This window comes from Schistocerca piceifrons, chromosome 6, assembly GCF_021461385.2.
Source record: "Schistocerca piceifrons isolate TAMUIC-IGC-003096 chromosome 6, iqSchPice1.1, whole genome shotgun sequence".
Classification (NCBI taxonomy): domain Eukaryota; kingdom Metazoa; phylum Arthropoda; class Insecta; order Orthoptera; family Acrididae; genus Schistocerca; species Schistocerca piceifrons.
Window position 1 is genome coordinate 11204008 of NC_060143.1, and position 17302 is coordinate 11221309.

At 40.2% G+C, this 17302-nt stretch overlaps 1 protein-coding gene across 1 annotated transcript in view; it reads right to left on the reverse strand.

Moving 5' to 3' along the window:
• LOC124802800 (cilia- and flagella-associated protein 70-like) overlaps nucleotides 1-16911 on the reverse strand; it is a 66460-nt gene extending 49549 nt beyond the window's left edge. The window contains exons 1-2 of the mRNA XM_047263802.1: nucleotides 16834-16911; nucleotides 15340-15470 (exon numbers count right to left, since the gene is read on the reverse strand). Of these exons, the coding sequence (XP_047119758.1) occupies nucleotides 15340-15470; nucleotides 16834-16911 (209 nt within the window). The remainder of the gene's footprint in view (nucleotides 1-15339; nucleotides 15471-16833) is intronic.
• Between the last annotated feature and the right edge of the window lie 391 nt (nucleotides 16912-17302).

Below are 17302 nucleotides of genomic sequence, written 5' to 3' on the forward strand. Positions count from 1 at the left end.
CATTAATTTCTGTGTAATGACTGAAGTTAATATTTTGTATATTGTTGGTAGGCATGTTATGGGGTGATATTTGCTGGGTTTGCTGTGTCTGGTTGATCTTTAGGTTTCAGATAAGTTATTCCTTGTGTAAGTGTATCAGGGAATGTGTATGGGTCTGCAATGTAACTGTTAAATAATTTAGTTAGATGTGGATGTGTTGAGATGAACTTCTTTAGCCAGAAATTTGCTATTTTATCTTTTCCAGGAGCTTTCCAATTGTGTGTAGAATTAATTGCTTGGGAGACTCTCATGTTGCAAAATTATCACTTCTGGCATTTGTGGTATCATCTTATATGTGTCTGTTTCTGCTTATATCCACCGTGCATGTCTGTTATGTTGTACCGGGTTTGACCATATGTTGCTCCAGAAGTGTTCCATGTCTGTTATGTTTGATGGATTGTCTATTTTAATGTGTGTGTTATCTATTGTCTGGTAAAATTTCTTTTAGTTTGTGTTGAATGTTTGGTTTTGTTTCCTTCTATTTTCACTTTTTTGTATCTTCTAAGTCGTTTGGCCAATGCTTGTAATTTCTGCTTCTTTTCATCTAATTGCTCTATCGCTTCTTTTTGTGAGATTTTACCTAACCTTTTTCATTTCTTGTCTGATATTTCATTTCTTATAAATTGTGTTAGCTGTCCGATGTCTTTTCTCAGTTTTTCTATTCTGATCTGTAGCCTGTGTTGCCATACTAGTTTTGTGGGTTTCTTCTGTGTGTTGGTTGGTTCTGATCTCTGCCTAGTGTGTATAATTAGTGTAGTGAGTGCTCCTATATAAACCAGTAATTTTAACTCTTCCATAGTTGTATTTTCACTTATTTTATTGTTTCTGATTGTGTTGATAGTTGTTATTGTTGTTTCAACTTGTGGGTTATTTGGGGGGTCTATGCAAGAATGGTCTAATGTCTGTATTTGTGTCTTTGTATTCTATATATGTCAGCTGAAATTTTTCTTCTATATCTAATATGTGTGTCACTTCATGTTCTATTTGTGCTTGTTCTGGTGGCTGTCTTAAGATTTTGTTTTCCTCTGATTGTTTAATTGGTTCATGTTGTTCTTTGTTTGTTTGCTCTGGGATGTTTGAGTCCATTACTGTATTTTCTTCTTCTTCTGATTGCACATTATTTTGTTCCAGTATTTGTTGTACTTGTTGTTTGATGTTTTCTAATTCTGAGTGGGGTATCCTGTTATTTTTGATTATTACATGGATCTGATCAGCTAGTCGTTGTTCTGTTAAAAATTATAATTCTGGGTATCTGGTAATAAATGTTGTGTATACTTGTGATCTGTATCCAGTTGTGTTGGTTCCTAAGTTTGTTGCTTGGTAATAACAGAACATAACGTGTCCATTAACTTCATCTGACCATCTCATCCTCTGTCTTTGTTTTCCTTCTAGACTGGTTGCAGGAAGCATATCCTGCAAAACATCCCTATTTGGATTTAAATCATTTTCCGTGTGGCTAGCAGTGTCGTTACCATTGTGGATGGGCATAGGGTTCAAGCGTTGTCCCCGACCATGACAGTGCTTGTCCGAGGCTTCATTAGTTCTGTCCTGAACCAACTAATCACACTAAAAGGGGGTTAGCCCTATTAGCGGTTTGTTCTTTTCGTCGCCTTTTACGACTGGCAGAACATACTGGAGGCTTATTCTTTTCCTGGGCCTCCATGGGGTTTATTATTATTATTGTTGTTCTTATTATACATTTTTAGGGAGTTAGTATTGTTCTCTTTTGTGGTTTGAAGAGATTGGTGGCATGCACAGTGAGACAATGTTGCATGGTGGAGAAGCCATTTGAACAGAAAAGGCTTTTTGAATATTGTTTGTGAATATGTTGAGACAATTTTTCTCTTGTGTAGATTAGGTTTTCTTTTATTGTGTTTAGGTTACTTTGAACATTTTTTTTTTCATTTAAGGTCTGAAAGTGGATAATTGTGCATGTAGCTCAAAAGAATTCAGAGGAATTTATGTTTCTTCTTCTTTTGTTCTCATTCCACAGATTGGTTGGTAGCAATTCTCACTCTTCAAATTTCCCTGTCTTCTGTAAGTCTCTTCAGCTCAGACTGAGTTGTCCGTTTCAGATCTTGTTCCATCTACCAGATGTACTGAATACTTGGTCTTCCTTGTGCATTCTTCCCAGGTATTTTTCCTTATACTAATTTCACAATGAAGAGACACTGTCTATACAGGCACCCAACACACTGGTCTTTTCCCCCCAATATTGTTTCCAATAATTTGTCATACACAATATCAACAAATACTAAATAGTAATGTTTTGCACACTCTAATAGAACTTCATGAACAGACTAGACTGGCGTTGGGGCAGCATTTCCTTATGGTATCGACTCCATCATCATGCTTGCTGCACATGATGCAAAGGGGGCATCTTGAAGCCAGCTGCACATTGGCAGCACAGTCACATGACTTACTGCCAGCTTCTCAATGTGGACAGCCTGGTGTGGTGTCGACAGCATACGCCACCACAGAGACTACCGAGCTTTTGCATATCTGATACACATATTTTTATGAACAAAATTGTACGTAGCGTTTGAATGAGCAAACACTGGGAGCAGACTCAAGTGAGATGTTACATGTTTGTTAGGTCAACCAGGAGGGATTTCAGACTGTCAATTTTGAGTGATGTCTCACCTTTTAAAGAGTGGCATGTGAAAAATCGTCATTTTAGAAATTACACAATTATTTGAAAAATGGCTAGGTTAGAGTTTGCTGTTTGGGATATAAGTACTGATAAAAATTTGGTTTGTGAAAAATATGTTTGTTAAGGAATTTAGAAAAGATCATGGCATCATTTTATACATCCATACATCCGTGCTGATAATATCAGACTTATGAGTACAAATGCTGTATTGAAAATTGTGGTAAATTATGTAAAAATCTTAATAAATGATGTGTTAAATTTATGTAGTGTCTCACCTTGTGCATTAAAATCAGGCCTACAAAAGCATAATGGCAAACTTTCACATTTAAAAAGCTCGGAGGCAAAATCTGCAATGGAAAATGTAGCTACTTCAGAAATTCAGTTTTAATTATCCCATAAATCAATTAATTTCACAGAATCTGAAATATGTTATTTAAAAGCTGAACTGCCAATCTCTATAACTAGTGGTTTCACTAAGCTCAGAAATACATATTATCTCACAAGGTTTTACTTATTGCTTAATCAGGAGGAAGTTTCTATTTGGGATAACCTTTGATTAACTGATTTTTCCAGTAAAACGTAGCTGGTATTTGTGATATCACAGATATTTGATTTATGGGCATAAGGCAATGATCTGACACATAATTCCATGTGTAATGTTTTGTCTACAAGTATTGGAGGCATCATCAGAGTCTATAATGACTCAGATTCAAACAAGACCAGCATGCCAGACAGTTTATATGTATCCATGGCAACAGCCAGTTTGTGATGTCATCAGATCACAGCCTAAGATCATGGAGTTGTGCTGAAATTTGCTATGGAACCTGTAGTGAGTAAGATTTGGCACTGTTCTTTTACTTAGCACTAAGGCCAACAACTTGTATAATTTCAATCCAACTTCTTTTCTGTTGAAATTGTTATTGTGCTTTTGAATTTCAAGGGTTCTTTGTACATTTTATTTTAGTAATCATTAGGTCCTGCTGAAACCACAGATTCATAGAAACTTATGTAGTGTTTTCCCAGTTCTAGTGCATGATCTGCTACTGCTGATTTATCCATATTGCCTAGGCAACGACTACTCTTGTGCTCCTTTTGTCAGGTTTTAATGCTTTTTTGTAGTTCCTAATGTATACTAGACAGCAAGTGCAAGCAATTTTATGTACACTCACTGTGGCAAGCTGTGGGCATAGATCCTTTGCTGTGGTCAGATTCTTTCATACCCTCCTTATTGGTTTAAACATCATGTTAATACCACTGTATCAATACTGTGCTTTCAGGTATTTTGCTACTTTCTCTTTAGCTGGTTATTTTTAATTCAAAGCTGTAGACCTTTTAGGATGCAGTGCCCTGTCTATTTGTTTGTCAGAGTAGCCGTTTATGCTGAAGGCCATTTGTAAATGATCAAGCTGGTCCTCCCAGTACTATGGTTCCACAGATTCTTTTAGCCTTGTCCACCAATGTTTTGATCATTCATCTTTTCTGCTTGAGATGGTGACTGGAATATTTGTAAAGGTATCTACATACCTGAGTGAGTGGGCTTTCTGTAGAATCTATCCCATAAAGTTCCGTCAACTTTTCTGGGTGTGTGTACACCCAGAAATGCAATCAGACTTTTTTTCCTTTTTCCACAGTGAACTTTATATTAGAATTAATATTACTCATAAAACTCAGAAATTCACAAATTCTTTTTCTGGAAAAGTATCATCCATGTACTGAAACCAATGTCATGATTTCTTCTTCACCATCTCAATGGTTGTTTCTTCAAATGTTTCCATGTAAAAATTCACCACAACTATGCTGAGTGGGTTCCCTACACCTTCATCATCAATTTTCTCAAAGAATTTGTTATCCCACTGAAAGCAAGTTAATGAGAGATATGGTGTAAAGAGATCTGCCATATCCTTTGTGAAAATAGTTTCCAACTGTGACAGCTTGTCTTGGAATATTTTAACATTTTTCACCATTTTCTAGTGTTTCAGTTCCACCCACATCATCATACAAATCTTATGTATTAAATAATATTCTAATTTCATCATACCAGAGGCTGAATGTACTTCTGTCTTTAAGCAGTTGTACATGACAAAGTTCTTTGTTTCCTTGAAACACCTTTTAAGTGGATTTTATTATATTTTATTTTTATATTCTTAGAGCTCTGTGCCCATAACCTGTTGCGTTTTTTTATTACATTGTTTTCTATTTATTGGGAGTATAATAAGACACACGCACAGATTAGAAACTATGTAAGTTGCTATGTTGCTATGACAACCAACCACACAGGTTTTCATTTAGAAGCACTTAGATAACTCACACTGCTCGTTTTATGATTTCCAACCATTAAAAACACACACAGTACACATTATTTTTTATCTGTTCTTCAACACTTTCATCATCATCATTATGACAAATAATGTTAATAAACATAAGATTGAAAATCTCTTCCAATGACGTAATGTCTGACTATTTTAAAAATCATTTAAAGCTCCTTGTAATCAATAAATGGACTTAGGAAATACAAAGTCTACCAAGGAATATGGTTATCATTTCTGTGAACTTACACTGTGAACAAACATTACAGGAAACCAAGGAAAATTTTGGAAAAGAAATTAACCTTCAGGCAGAAGAAATTGTAACTTTGAGTTTTATCAGTGACATTGTAATTCAGTTATTCTCTCGGAGACAATAAGGGACTTGGAAGAGCAGGTGAACAGAATGGATACTGTCATGAAAAAAAATTATAAGATGATCACCAGCAACAGTAAATCAGAAATAGTGGCATGTGGACAAATTAAATCAGGCAATACTGATGGAATTGGATTAGAAATGACAGCCTAAAAGTAGTAATTGAGTTTTAATACTTGAGCAGCAAAATAGCTGATGATGGCTGAAATAGAGAGGATATAAAATGAAGAATGGCAGTAGGAGGTAAAGCATTTCTGAAAAAGAAAAACCTTGTCACACTGAATATAAACTTAAAAATGCTAGTGTGGTGTCGATCCACGGATCGATAGGCCAGAACATCATATGTGTATTATGTCTTCGAGTTGATCTTTGTTTGCATACTTTCGGGACCTGAGTTCCAGCCTAGTCTTCGACCTGTATGTTTGTTGTGTAATAAAAGTATTGATGATTAGAAGAGAGAACCATGGTCGTTACCTTACCACCTTGATATCTCCTTCAGTGGTGACCCCGAAGTTCAAATAATCCGCCAAACCAAGTACAAAGTGACTACCGCGCCGGCTTCCGCGTTCTGTGTGGACCTTTGTCCGCTACACAATGGCCTTCTACAACACACCACCGTTGCCCGGTTTTCACCAGCAACAGCAACTAAATTCAAGCACGCCAGGTGTAGTCGGTGCCCGACGTGAATTTCTGCAGTCCTATAGCCTTGAGAACCCAGAGACCTCGTCAGGTGCAGAGGTTTTGAACATGACGCCAGCAGTCTCCGACTCCAGCTTTGTTAGCTCCGAAGTGCTTCAGTTTTCGCCCCACAGCAGTACAAGAAACAACTACACACTGATACCGAACTTTAATGCAAGTACTGTAAATAGTAGGGAGCATAGGTTTCATAATGTGCCACAACAGGATGCCTTTTTGAATGTGCAAGCTCCACATGTGTATCACTTCATGCCGGTTGCACACTATGTGAATGACATTCGCCAGCCTGTTACTCTGAGTGTTCATCAGTGCAGTAATTTGAGCGCATCAGTTTTCACCAAGCTCATCAGTGACCCTGTGATGGACAATTTCATTGCAGATATGGAGGACCAATTGCATAATAACCTGTCTAGCAACCGCCGTGACCACTTTGATCTTCTGCCGCAACAACCGGTCCTGCTTCGCTTCACGCCGGGCTTCCTGCTAACGGATTTTGCTTGCCCTCCAGCTACTATGAACACAGAGTTAACTTTGACTTGCATACTCCTGTGTCCATGAGCGGCTGACCGCATTCTTCGACTGCCAGTTCATCGACTCTACCGAAACTTCCGGCCTTCAAACCATCCCACCCAGAATTCTGGTTCAATCTGGTCGAGCAAACTTTCAGTGTCTGTGCACTTGATGACAACGCCCATTTCACATGCCTCATGAACCACCTCCACAACCGTGTTGACTTAATTTAAGTCACCTCCTCCAAACGAGAAGTACACTACAGCTAAACAAGCAATACTGGAACGTGTCTCCAAGACAAGAAGAGAAAACGTTCAATGCAACATGCCAGATGCCACGCTTACCGTGATTTGGAGGGAAAAGCTGCCTCTGTCTGTCCAAACAGCCACCTCCGCCTACGAAGATAGACCAAATAGTGAACACTTGCGTGCCGCCGACCAAGCTTACTCCGCTGTACTACGTGAATGCCATGCCCAGCAGTCCTGCAGCTATGCCAGTTTCCAACCACAACCAGGGCCCCAACTTGGATGCCCCACTAAACCTAAATCTGTCAAGCCTGCTGCACTACTGGCACCTTCATGTCTGCACAACAACAGCACATCTGACTCTGTGGAAGATTCTGGGCGGCTGCCGTCTGACCACTCACAGGAGCAGATGTCAGCCCATAAATACTGTTTCTTCCATGCAAAATTCGGGGATCAAGCACGCAATTGTAAACTGCCATGCTCCTACCCAAACGTCAACCACAGGTAGGCAGTGGCGCCACCTCCTGCGACGTAAACAACAGGTGCCATCCCACGCTCCATTCTGTGTCCAACACTAATGCTTCAAATGGATGAGTCTATGTCTGCGACTTGAACTCTGGCACAAACTTTCTCATTGACACGGGCGGAGATGTTTCCCTACTTCCATCTCGTCTTGCTACCGAAAAGATCCGACTACACAAAACTGTCCTACATGCTGTAAACTCATCTAGTTTCTCGTGCTTAGGTTCTACTTCATATGCAGTGTCCCTCTCGCCTGAGTGCAACCTAAAGTGGTCCTTCCTGGTGGCTGACATCGACGATCCCATTTTGGGCATCGACTTTCTACAACACCACAAACTGTGGCCTGACCTTGTCAAGAATACAGTGTGCCACCACCCTACGCAGGAACACATCCCATGTGCTTCATCGAGTGTCAATAGTACTGCTAAACAGGTCCACCTGGCTAGGAAGTGTAATAACCCCTCCTCCAAGCTACGCTGTTGCCTCAACGACTTAAGTAATGAGTTTTCTTCGGCAGGGCAGCAGCTTGCAGCAGACGACGCCTTGGCAACACACAAGGTTAATTGGTGCCACTACTGTGTTCTTGTGCCCGAGTGCACTTGTGACCGTGTGCCACATAAACTGTACAGTGTCCGCGCTCCCATCAGCTCTAACTGCGTTAATTTGAGTGCACATTCATCCCCCTCCTTGCTTGGGCAGCTAACTTCCCAGGCGCAGGTTAGTGTTTTTGATTTACTGCCATCAGCTGTTCATTCGCACCCGCTACCACCACCAAGCTTGACAGCGGCGCCTTCGGTTACTAATAAACAGTGTACCAACCTTGTTTCGCGTGCCTCACTTGTTTGTCACTCCCAGCCACCCAACAGTTGGCACTTAAGCAAACTTTTGCCGTCCGTGCCACAACCCAGTCTAGCGGCCACCACGCACACTATACAACAGACAGTCGCCTCGTGTACCATGTCGTGCATTTCCGTGGTTACAGACGGCACTGCCCACAAACCTCGCTTGCAAGATGGACTGCCTATCTCTTGCCAACCACGCTGCCTCAAGCCAGAACTCATGAAAGTGGCTCGCGAACAAATAGACAAGCTTTTAACAACCAGTGTCATCGAACCATCTGCTGGATGCTGGGCCTCGCCTATCCACTTTGTCACAAAAAGCGACGGCACCTGTCATATGGTTGGTGTCTATACTAAGTAGAACTCGTACTATCATAGACAAGTATGCGGTTCCTAACGTTGCAGATTTTAACCATGCTCTTGCATCCGCCAAATATTTCTCGGTAGTGGACTGTAGGAGGGCCTATCATCAAATTCCGATGGCACCAGAGGATATTGAAAAGACAGCTGTTACAACACCTTTCGGCCTTTTCCAGTACCGGTTTATGCCCTTTGGCCTCTGCAACACTGCACAAACTTGGTAGAGATTCATAAACAAGGTGTTGTTTCATCTGAATTTTTGTTTTGTTTACTTGGAGGAAATTCTTATTTTCAGTCCTACTTTGCAAAAGAGTAAGGAACATTTGCAGATTGTTAAAGACCCTCTTACCACTGCCAGTGTTGAACTGAATAATAAGAAGCTCCAGTTGCACCAGACTTCTGTAAGATTCTTAGGCAACATCGTGTCAGCTAAGGCCCTCACTCCTCCCAAGAATAAAATCAAACCTGTTTTGGATTTGCCATGCCCTCACTCATTTAAGGAGATGTGCAGGTTCATCAGAACAGTTAACTATTATAGGAAGCACTTGCCTGCTACAGCCAAGGTTCAGGCTCCCCTAACAGACGCCCTTGCTGGCAAAAATATGACCGGTATCTGCCTGGTCCCCTGGACCCCTGCCATGGAACAAGCTTTTGACAAACTGAAGCACCTACTAGCAAATGCAGTGACTGCTGCCCACCCGCATCCAGACGCTACATTTTTTATTACTGTGGGTGCCAGTGATACCACAGTAGGTGCTGTCCTCAGCCAAACTGTCAGAGATACTACCTCTACTTTGCAGTTCTTTTCTAAGAAGCTCAATGGTGCTCAAAAAAAGTACTCAGCCTTTGATAGGGATCTCTTGGCAGTTTACGAGGCTGTGAAACACTTTCGCACCAAGGTTGAGGGTAGGGACTTCTACATTTTAACCGACCATAAACCTTTGGTTGCTGCTGTAAAGAACCCCCTGACCGACACTCCACCAAGACGCTTCTGTCATTTGGACTTTATATTGTAATTTACCTCTGACATATGATACATCAAGGGTGAACGGAATGGGTTCGCAGATTTTTTGTCTCGTGTCAGTGCTCTCACAACTCTGATAGACCTCTCTAACTTGCCTCAACTGCAGTCTGCCGACATGGACACTATGGACCTTATTACCGATCACAGCTCGTCACTCAAAACCGTGGGATCCACCTTTCCCAGTGTCATAGGCGAGGTTTGGTGTGACGAATCAACTGGTACGCTGCGTCTCTTCATACCCAAACCTCTACAGAGACAAGTGTTTGACAAATTACACAACCTAGCTCATCCAGGTGTGAGAGCCTCCACCAGACTTATTTAAGAGCACTTTGTCTGGTGCAACATGCATCGCGACTGCCAAGCCTGGGCCTGTGCCTGCATTTTGTGCCACAAAATAAAGTTTCATAAAGTTTCGCGGCACCCATCGCCCCCACTAGGCAGCTTCACCGCTCCTCCCAGTCGCTTCCAGCACATTCACATCGACTTGGTGGGCCCCTCACACCTCCAAGGGTTACGGATACGTGATATCTATTATAAACAGAACCTCTCATTGGGTGGAAGCTGCCCCGCTACCCAATATTACATCCGAATCAGTGGCACGATCCTTCATAGACACTTGGATTTCACGCTTTGGCTGCCCTGGTTACTTGACGACCGACCAAGGCCCTCAATTTGAGTCTGCCTTGTTTTCTGAACTATGTAGGCTGTATGGCATCAAGAAAATTCATTCAGCATCATACCACCCCCAAAGCAACGGCCTCGTGGAACACTGGCATAGGACACTTAAGACAACCCTACGTTGCCATGGCCTCCTTTGGACAGAAGCCCTGCCATTCATCTTACTCTGTTTGTGAGCCTCTTTCAAGGAAGACCTTAAAGGCTCAGTGGCCAACTTCGTCTGTGGCCAGTCCCTTACACTGCCAGCCGAACTTGTTGCTGCTACTCCAGTCGCCAAATCATCCGAACTGCCATCCTTGGTAGAACGGGTGAAGTTACACTGTAACAAGCTTCAACCCCCACCCCCTACCAGCCACACTCCACTGCACATATATGTTCCCAAGGCGCTCGACACTTGTGAATTTGTGTTCCTTCGTGACGACACTGTAAAAGCTCCGTTACAGCCCCCTTACACAGGCCTGTACAGAGTTGTCAAAAGAACCAGTAACACAATGGACATCGTAATTAAGGGCTCAGTAACTACTGTCTCCCTCAAAAAGGTTAAACCTGCACACGTCAAGTTTTCCCCTACCTCACCCACCATTGAAGAGACCACACTCTCTGGCCACCCTCGGCCTTCTTCCTCTGCTCATGATTCGAGTAAACTCATGCCTACACCGGCCCCGTCAACGAGCCCACACTCATTCCGGAGTTTTCCGCATCCTGGCTCCCATAGCAGAGGCCCCAGCTCCCACGGCTCTAATATAACAGTTCCATCTTCATGCGACAGCACACCGTGCCGCTCTTCTAACCGGTGCATCCCGCAGGTTCCTGCCACACCCACTCAGACCTCACCGTCTGACACTCACCCCTCTACTCACAGCACACCGCCCTCACCCTGCTACGGTTTCCCCACCCCACCGGCTCAGCATACCTCTCTGTTAGCAGGCGCCACTTATGAGCTCTCTACCCACGTTCATCCTAATGACATTTGTGGTTTCTTTGTTGTCATTAGTGGTGATACCGCATTAGTGCTGCTTGCGTGTGACTATTCGTGTGACTTATTAGTTGGTGTGTCTCAGTGTGTAGTGAAGCATTTCAAAATCTCTCGAAGTGCTACGTGTGGCAACCTACATGCTTATGTTAGGCCAAGTGGAAAGGTGATCATTAGATTCCCTGCCAACGACACTTTTCCACACCAGCGCTCCCGCACCAGCCGACGACTACAACCGCCGATGTCGCTTCAAGACTTCAGCATCAGCATTCCAGGATGTGGTCTATGCTCTCCTCCCACACGGCCCGTGAACATGGCGCAGAGGAACTCACTGTAACCCACTTAAACTCTCACCAACCCCCCCCCCCCTCCACCTTCGAGTACGTACTCCATACTGCAGGGTAGGGGGGGGGGGGGGGGGCTATGTGGTGTCGATCCATGGATCGATAGGCCAGAACATCATATGTGTATTATGTCTTCGAGTTGATCTTTGTTTGTATACTTCCGGGACCTCAGTTCTGGCCTAGTCTTCGACCTGTACGTTTGTTGTGTAATAAAAGTATTGATGATTAGAAGAGAGAACCATGGTCATTACCTTACCACCTTGATATCTCCTTCACTAGAAAGCCCTTTCCAGAAATATTTTTCTGGAGTGTAGCCTTCTACAGAAGTGAAACTTAAGATGAAAAACAGTTCAGACAAGAAGGGAATACAAAACATAATATTCTCAAGATGGCTGCACTTACTACAGTTCTACTCCTTAAAAATACATATATATTTTCTTTTTTCATTTATGTAATACATATGATTTAGTTACATGAAACGACCAATTTATTATTAAGTCCAATGTTCACAAAATTTAATTGTTCACTAAGTATGCCCATTATGTCTAACTACCAATAAATAATTAATTTATCAAAAAATTTATTTAAAAGGTACCATAATTAAACATTTTTGATACCTACATAACACATGGAGTTGAGATTTTCAGTAAGCAAAAGCAATTTGTAAAATAATGTACCTCAGTCAAAACCTCTTCAGCCCTCTTTTCAACAAGCATTATGGTTTTCCCAAGAACTTTCTATTTCAGAAATTATTGATAATTAAAATTACCACCCCGGTAAATACTTGTGTTATTTGACCTTAAATGTGTTTTTTTGCCATAATTTTTCTGACCTAGGAAATAATTTTAGTTATCACAATAATGTGTTGGTTGAGAAATTAAGCAAATTAACAAAATTAAGAACCTGTGAAATTTACATGTAGCTTGGTAAGTATTCATTAATGTTTACATTGTATGCCCAGCATTGTTCTTATTATTTTGTTAATTTTAAAGTTATCCAAACCATTTTTAAATAGTTATTACTATTATGTTGTGAAATAGACTTGTTATTTTTCCCAGTATAATTCAGTATCCTCTAAATTTGCTCTCTTTTGTATGAATTACCTGAATGTATATCCATATTTTGTAATTTATTCTTATGTTCATCTATAAATGTGAGTAATGGAAAATGCTTCTGTCAGTGTGTGTAGAGCAAGCAGCAATTTAACATTAACATCTCAATGTTCATGGTTAGTATTCACTCAATCATCATCTATGTATAAGAGTTAGCTGTACATGATAAGAAAGCATCAAGTTAACATCTCAATTTCAGTTGGCACCCAGTAACTAAATTGCTGACACCTGTATGTTGTTATTCCATGCCAGTGTAAATGTATTTGTGCTAGATCTTTGTTTCGGTGCTCATTTAGTCACCAACTTGTAAACATGTGTAAATGTCTTACTATGTTTCATTAAAAGAATAGGAGACAGAAAAAATACCGAAATTAAGTCACCATTGTCAAAATACTCCACAACGTAGTGCAATTACTACCTGTGATCAAAATGCTGTGTGAACTCATGTGGACAAGCTGATCATCATCATAAGACTATGAATGATAATAAATATAATAAGAAGCCAAGCTAACTAGTACGGTGTTGCATCCATTACTTAAATTTTTTATAGGATCAGATTACAGCAAGGAACCAGATACCAAAAAGACATCAGTGAGACCAATGTGGCAAATTCAGGTTAGTCAAGTTTCAAATAGATATTTAAATATAGTACTAAAGAAGACTGTTGAAGATTTGCTGTGCACAATCTGATTAAAAGAAAGGATCAGTTAGGGGCGGGGGATGCTGTAGAGGGAGACTAAGGCTTAAATACGGCAAGTGGGTTCAAATGGACATAGGCTGCAGCAGTTGTCCAGAGATGAAAAAGCTTGCAGAGAATACTATAACATGGAGAGTTGCAATAAGTTGGACTTGGCACTGAAGACCACAACAACAATAACAACAACAGCAGCAGCAGCAGTAGCAGCAGTAGTGGTAGTCCCAGGTGAGAAAGGGACATAGGAAGCTTAAATAGCTTTTTAACATAATGTAGTGACTATTCATCTAGCAGATGGGAAGGCATAGGTCTCATTCTCAGAGATGGGGTGCAAGAAAAAGATTATTAGAATAATAAACCATGCTAAGTACAGAGACTCCTGTAGACCAATTTTTAAAAATCTCAATATACTGGCTCTTCCTTGCTTATATATGTATGAAATACTAAATTTCACAAAAGGAAGTATTTTAAAAGATGGAAATATCATCAAGTATAACTGTGATTTCCACCCTCATGATACTAGGCAGAAGCGTTATTTGCATGTCAGTACAGTAAGTACAAACATTTGTAAGAGAGGAGTGTATCATACTGGCATAATGCTGCACATTCACATGCCATCCTATTTGAAACATATGCAAAATTTACAAAAGTTTAAAGTGAAACTGAAAGAGTACTTGCTTGACCACTGCTTCTATTCTGTTTCTGAGTTTTTAGAGTGCCAGAAAAGTATAGTGTAACTGCTCAAATATTCTTAACCAACCTATCATTTTATTTTATTATATAAATGTTGTCATTAATATTCAACATGTATTGAATAATTTTTAATTATTTATCTTTTCAAAATAACAATGTGTATGATGATGTATATACTGTACCAACCTGACTTGTCCTACATTGCTTGTGCAAAATATGTACCTAAACATGATTTACAGGACCAATAAAGAAATACAAATACAAATCATAGTTAAGGATGAATTGATTGGGTTAAAAGAGCACAGTTTTGTAAAGCTTGTGCTGGGATGGCATAATTAAATAAAATCATAGGATCTGCGTATTTATCTGGTATAAGTAAGCGGGCCTGAACAACAAAACTCATTTGACTGTTGAATAGGATGATTTAATTTTGCTTGCAAAACTAATTATTGTCAACAGAAAATTACAAAGAAAATCACACTTGTGTGTGTTTCAGAGTGGATGGAGATAATGCTAAATTCACAATAGGTGTTCTTAAAGTAGGAGCAGACAATATATAGATACCTTGCATAAGAGGGGACTTCAGAAAGTAAGTTCCACATTATTGTGACAGACCAAGTAACTTTTATTGAATGCTGCACAACACTTCAAAATGACACAGATGCATGACACTAGTTTTCAACATAGTCACATAGTCACCGAGTCTCCATAGCCAATGGTCAGAATGTTCTACCAATAGCTCATCTGCCTGATAATAGAAATCCCGTCCTTGATCATGGAACCATTTGACAACTGCCGTGTGAGCACTCTTTTATTGAATAATTTATGAGTTGTGAATTTACTCAACTGCCTGGACACTATTGTCTGTAGTTGATCTTGGTGGCCTTCCTTCCTCATCATCACGATCCTCATCTGTGCAGCCTTGGTTAAATTGTTGGCATCATTTCACCATGGCTGGATGCAACATTGTATTGGTCCATATACTTCCAGAATGTGATGGTGAATGCTGCATGTGATATAGCCATTTTGTCCGTAAGAATTTTAATTTTGGTGTATGTTTCCAGCTGCTGTACCATTTGACTTCCATGTCATGACGCACCTGTTAACTGTGTCACAGCAGAACTGAGTCTGCAGGAAGCCCGGAACACTTACTCTGTTTTCATAATGCATTGCTCTTGTTTTGCAGTGGTCTTAACATGGAACAACAAGTGTAATTTACTTTCTAAAGTCCGCTATGAAAAATTTAAAACAGAAGTAATGTGTGAAACATTAGTTTACCTAATGTTTACCAGGTGTAGGTTTTTGGGACGATCTTCAGCATCTACAACGAAGTTATAACATTCAGCAGCCTTTTTTTTATCACCTAGCTTATAGTAACAGTGTCCTATGAGACTTCGGGCAAGATAATTCTGTGAAAAAAAGTCATTAAAAAGAAAATTTCACATGTTGTGTAGTGCAAGAAATTAGCAGAAGCAAGTGATAGATGCAATAAACAGTGAGCATTCCTATTCACATTTTATATAAAAAGTATTTGTACAACCAAATTTAATAATGATAATTAAGTGAGAGATTTATAAATTGTACTACTGCTGCAACATTTCTGAGTTGTTGTTGGTGCACACAATAGTATAAAATACTGTAAGAAAAATGGATTTTTTAAGTAGATATCAATTTACCTTTGGCTCTGGAAGAAATTAATTGCAATTTCCTTGCAATACAAAAATTTAAAAATATCAGATTTGCAAGAGATTGGTTGTTACATGACACTTTATAGCTGTTTCAGTTAATAGAAGAGATGATTTTTTAAATCCCATACCATGTACATTTTCTTTTAGTAGGAATTAAAAGTGCAAAAAAAGTAAAAAATTTAAAAAATTAAAAATCTTGAAAGAATAATTAACAAACAGAACAAACATCTATGCCAATACTGAAGAACTGATGTACAGAACATCAGTAGGAGACCCAGACAGCAATAGCCTACAAACACTGCAACAGAGTCTAGTGGTTGACAGAAGCTTGAAATTAAAAGTTGATCTCCAACCTTGATAGAGAGTCTTACCCAAACAATTTTATATGTGGCATCAGTTTCTATCTTTGGTGAATTTGAGTTTATTGTCTAGTGAGACAAATAAACCACATCAATTTCCCATTAGCCTATCCTTTCAATACTGTGATGTAGTGGTTAGTATTGCTGGCTGGTGTGCTAAAGGTGACTGGTTCAAACCTGACCAGCAGCAGTTATTTGTTATTTTGGATTTAACATTTGTGGAAAGTTTTTGAAATACCTTATGTTTGTATAACCAGAATATTCAATGTTTGTATAAATAACTGCACTCTTCATCCAGGAGGTCAGTTGTGTTCTGGCTATACACTGGTGTCAGAAAAAAATTCTACCAAGGAAAGGGAGAGTGTGAGTGTGTGTGTGTGTGTGTGTGTGTGTGTGTGTGTGTGTTCAGGCAACAGATGGATTCCAGAAAATGGTAAGTCAGCTGCACATCACCACATCACACATCTGTCAGTGTATCTTGGAGTCATAGGTCAGATCCAGATGAAAAGACTGAAAGGACTCAACTGAGTCACCAAATACAACAGGTGGGATGACATGATGGGTTTGGTGAATATACACTTTCACTTGGGTGACACATACAAGCAATGGATGAACAACAGTGAATAGAAGCTCAATAGCTGGGACAAATTCCAGGCTAAGCTGAAAAAAACATCTGGTGACAATTAAGTCTGTTAGGAGAAATAAAATTCAAGAAAAGTGCCAACATCATCGTAAAATGACATGGTCATGCATAAAGAATGGTTTGGCCTTTCACAAATTGTGAAATTTAAAATTTTCCCCATGAACTAAATATTCAAAAAGATTTCGGGCTTGCAGCCGGTCTTCGTTAGCTTCCATCCACGATATTTCGACTGGACAACTGCCAGCCATCCTCAGGTGAGCCATCGAAGACTGACGAAGACGCCCTCCATTCCGCAATATACAGCGTGCAGCGAGTATTCCGCTCACGCATCAAAATCATATTGACAGACGAAACACACTGCCCACCAGCAGCGCCCTCGCTGGTGGAACTGCAGAACTCAGCTGTCTTCGGCGTTGTCAATTGCCGTGGCCATCGGAGTACTCTGATGTCTTCGTCTGGAGCAGATCTTAGAGATGATGGGGTTCCACGCATTATCTAGCTGGTAGCCTGGAGAGGGTTTTCAAAGAGAATGGATAGCAGATTAGTAAGGC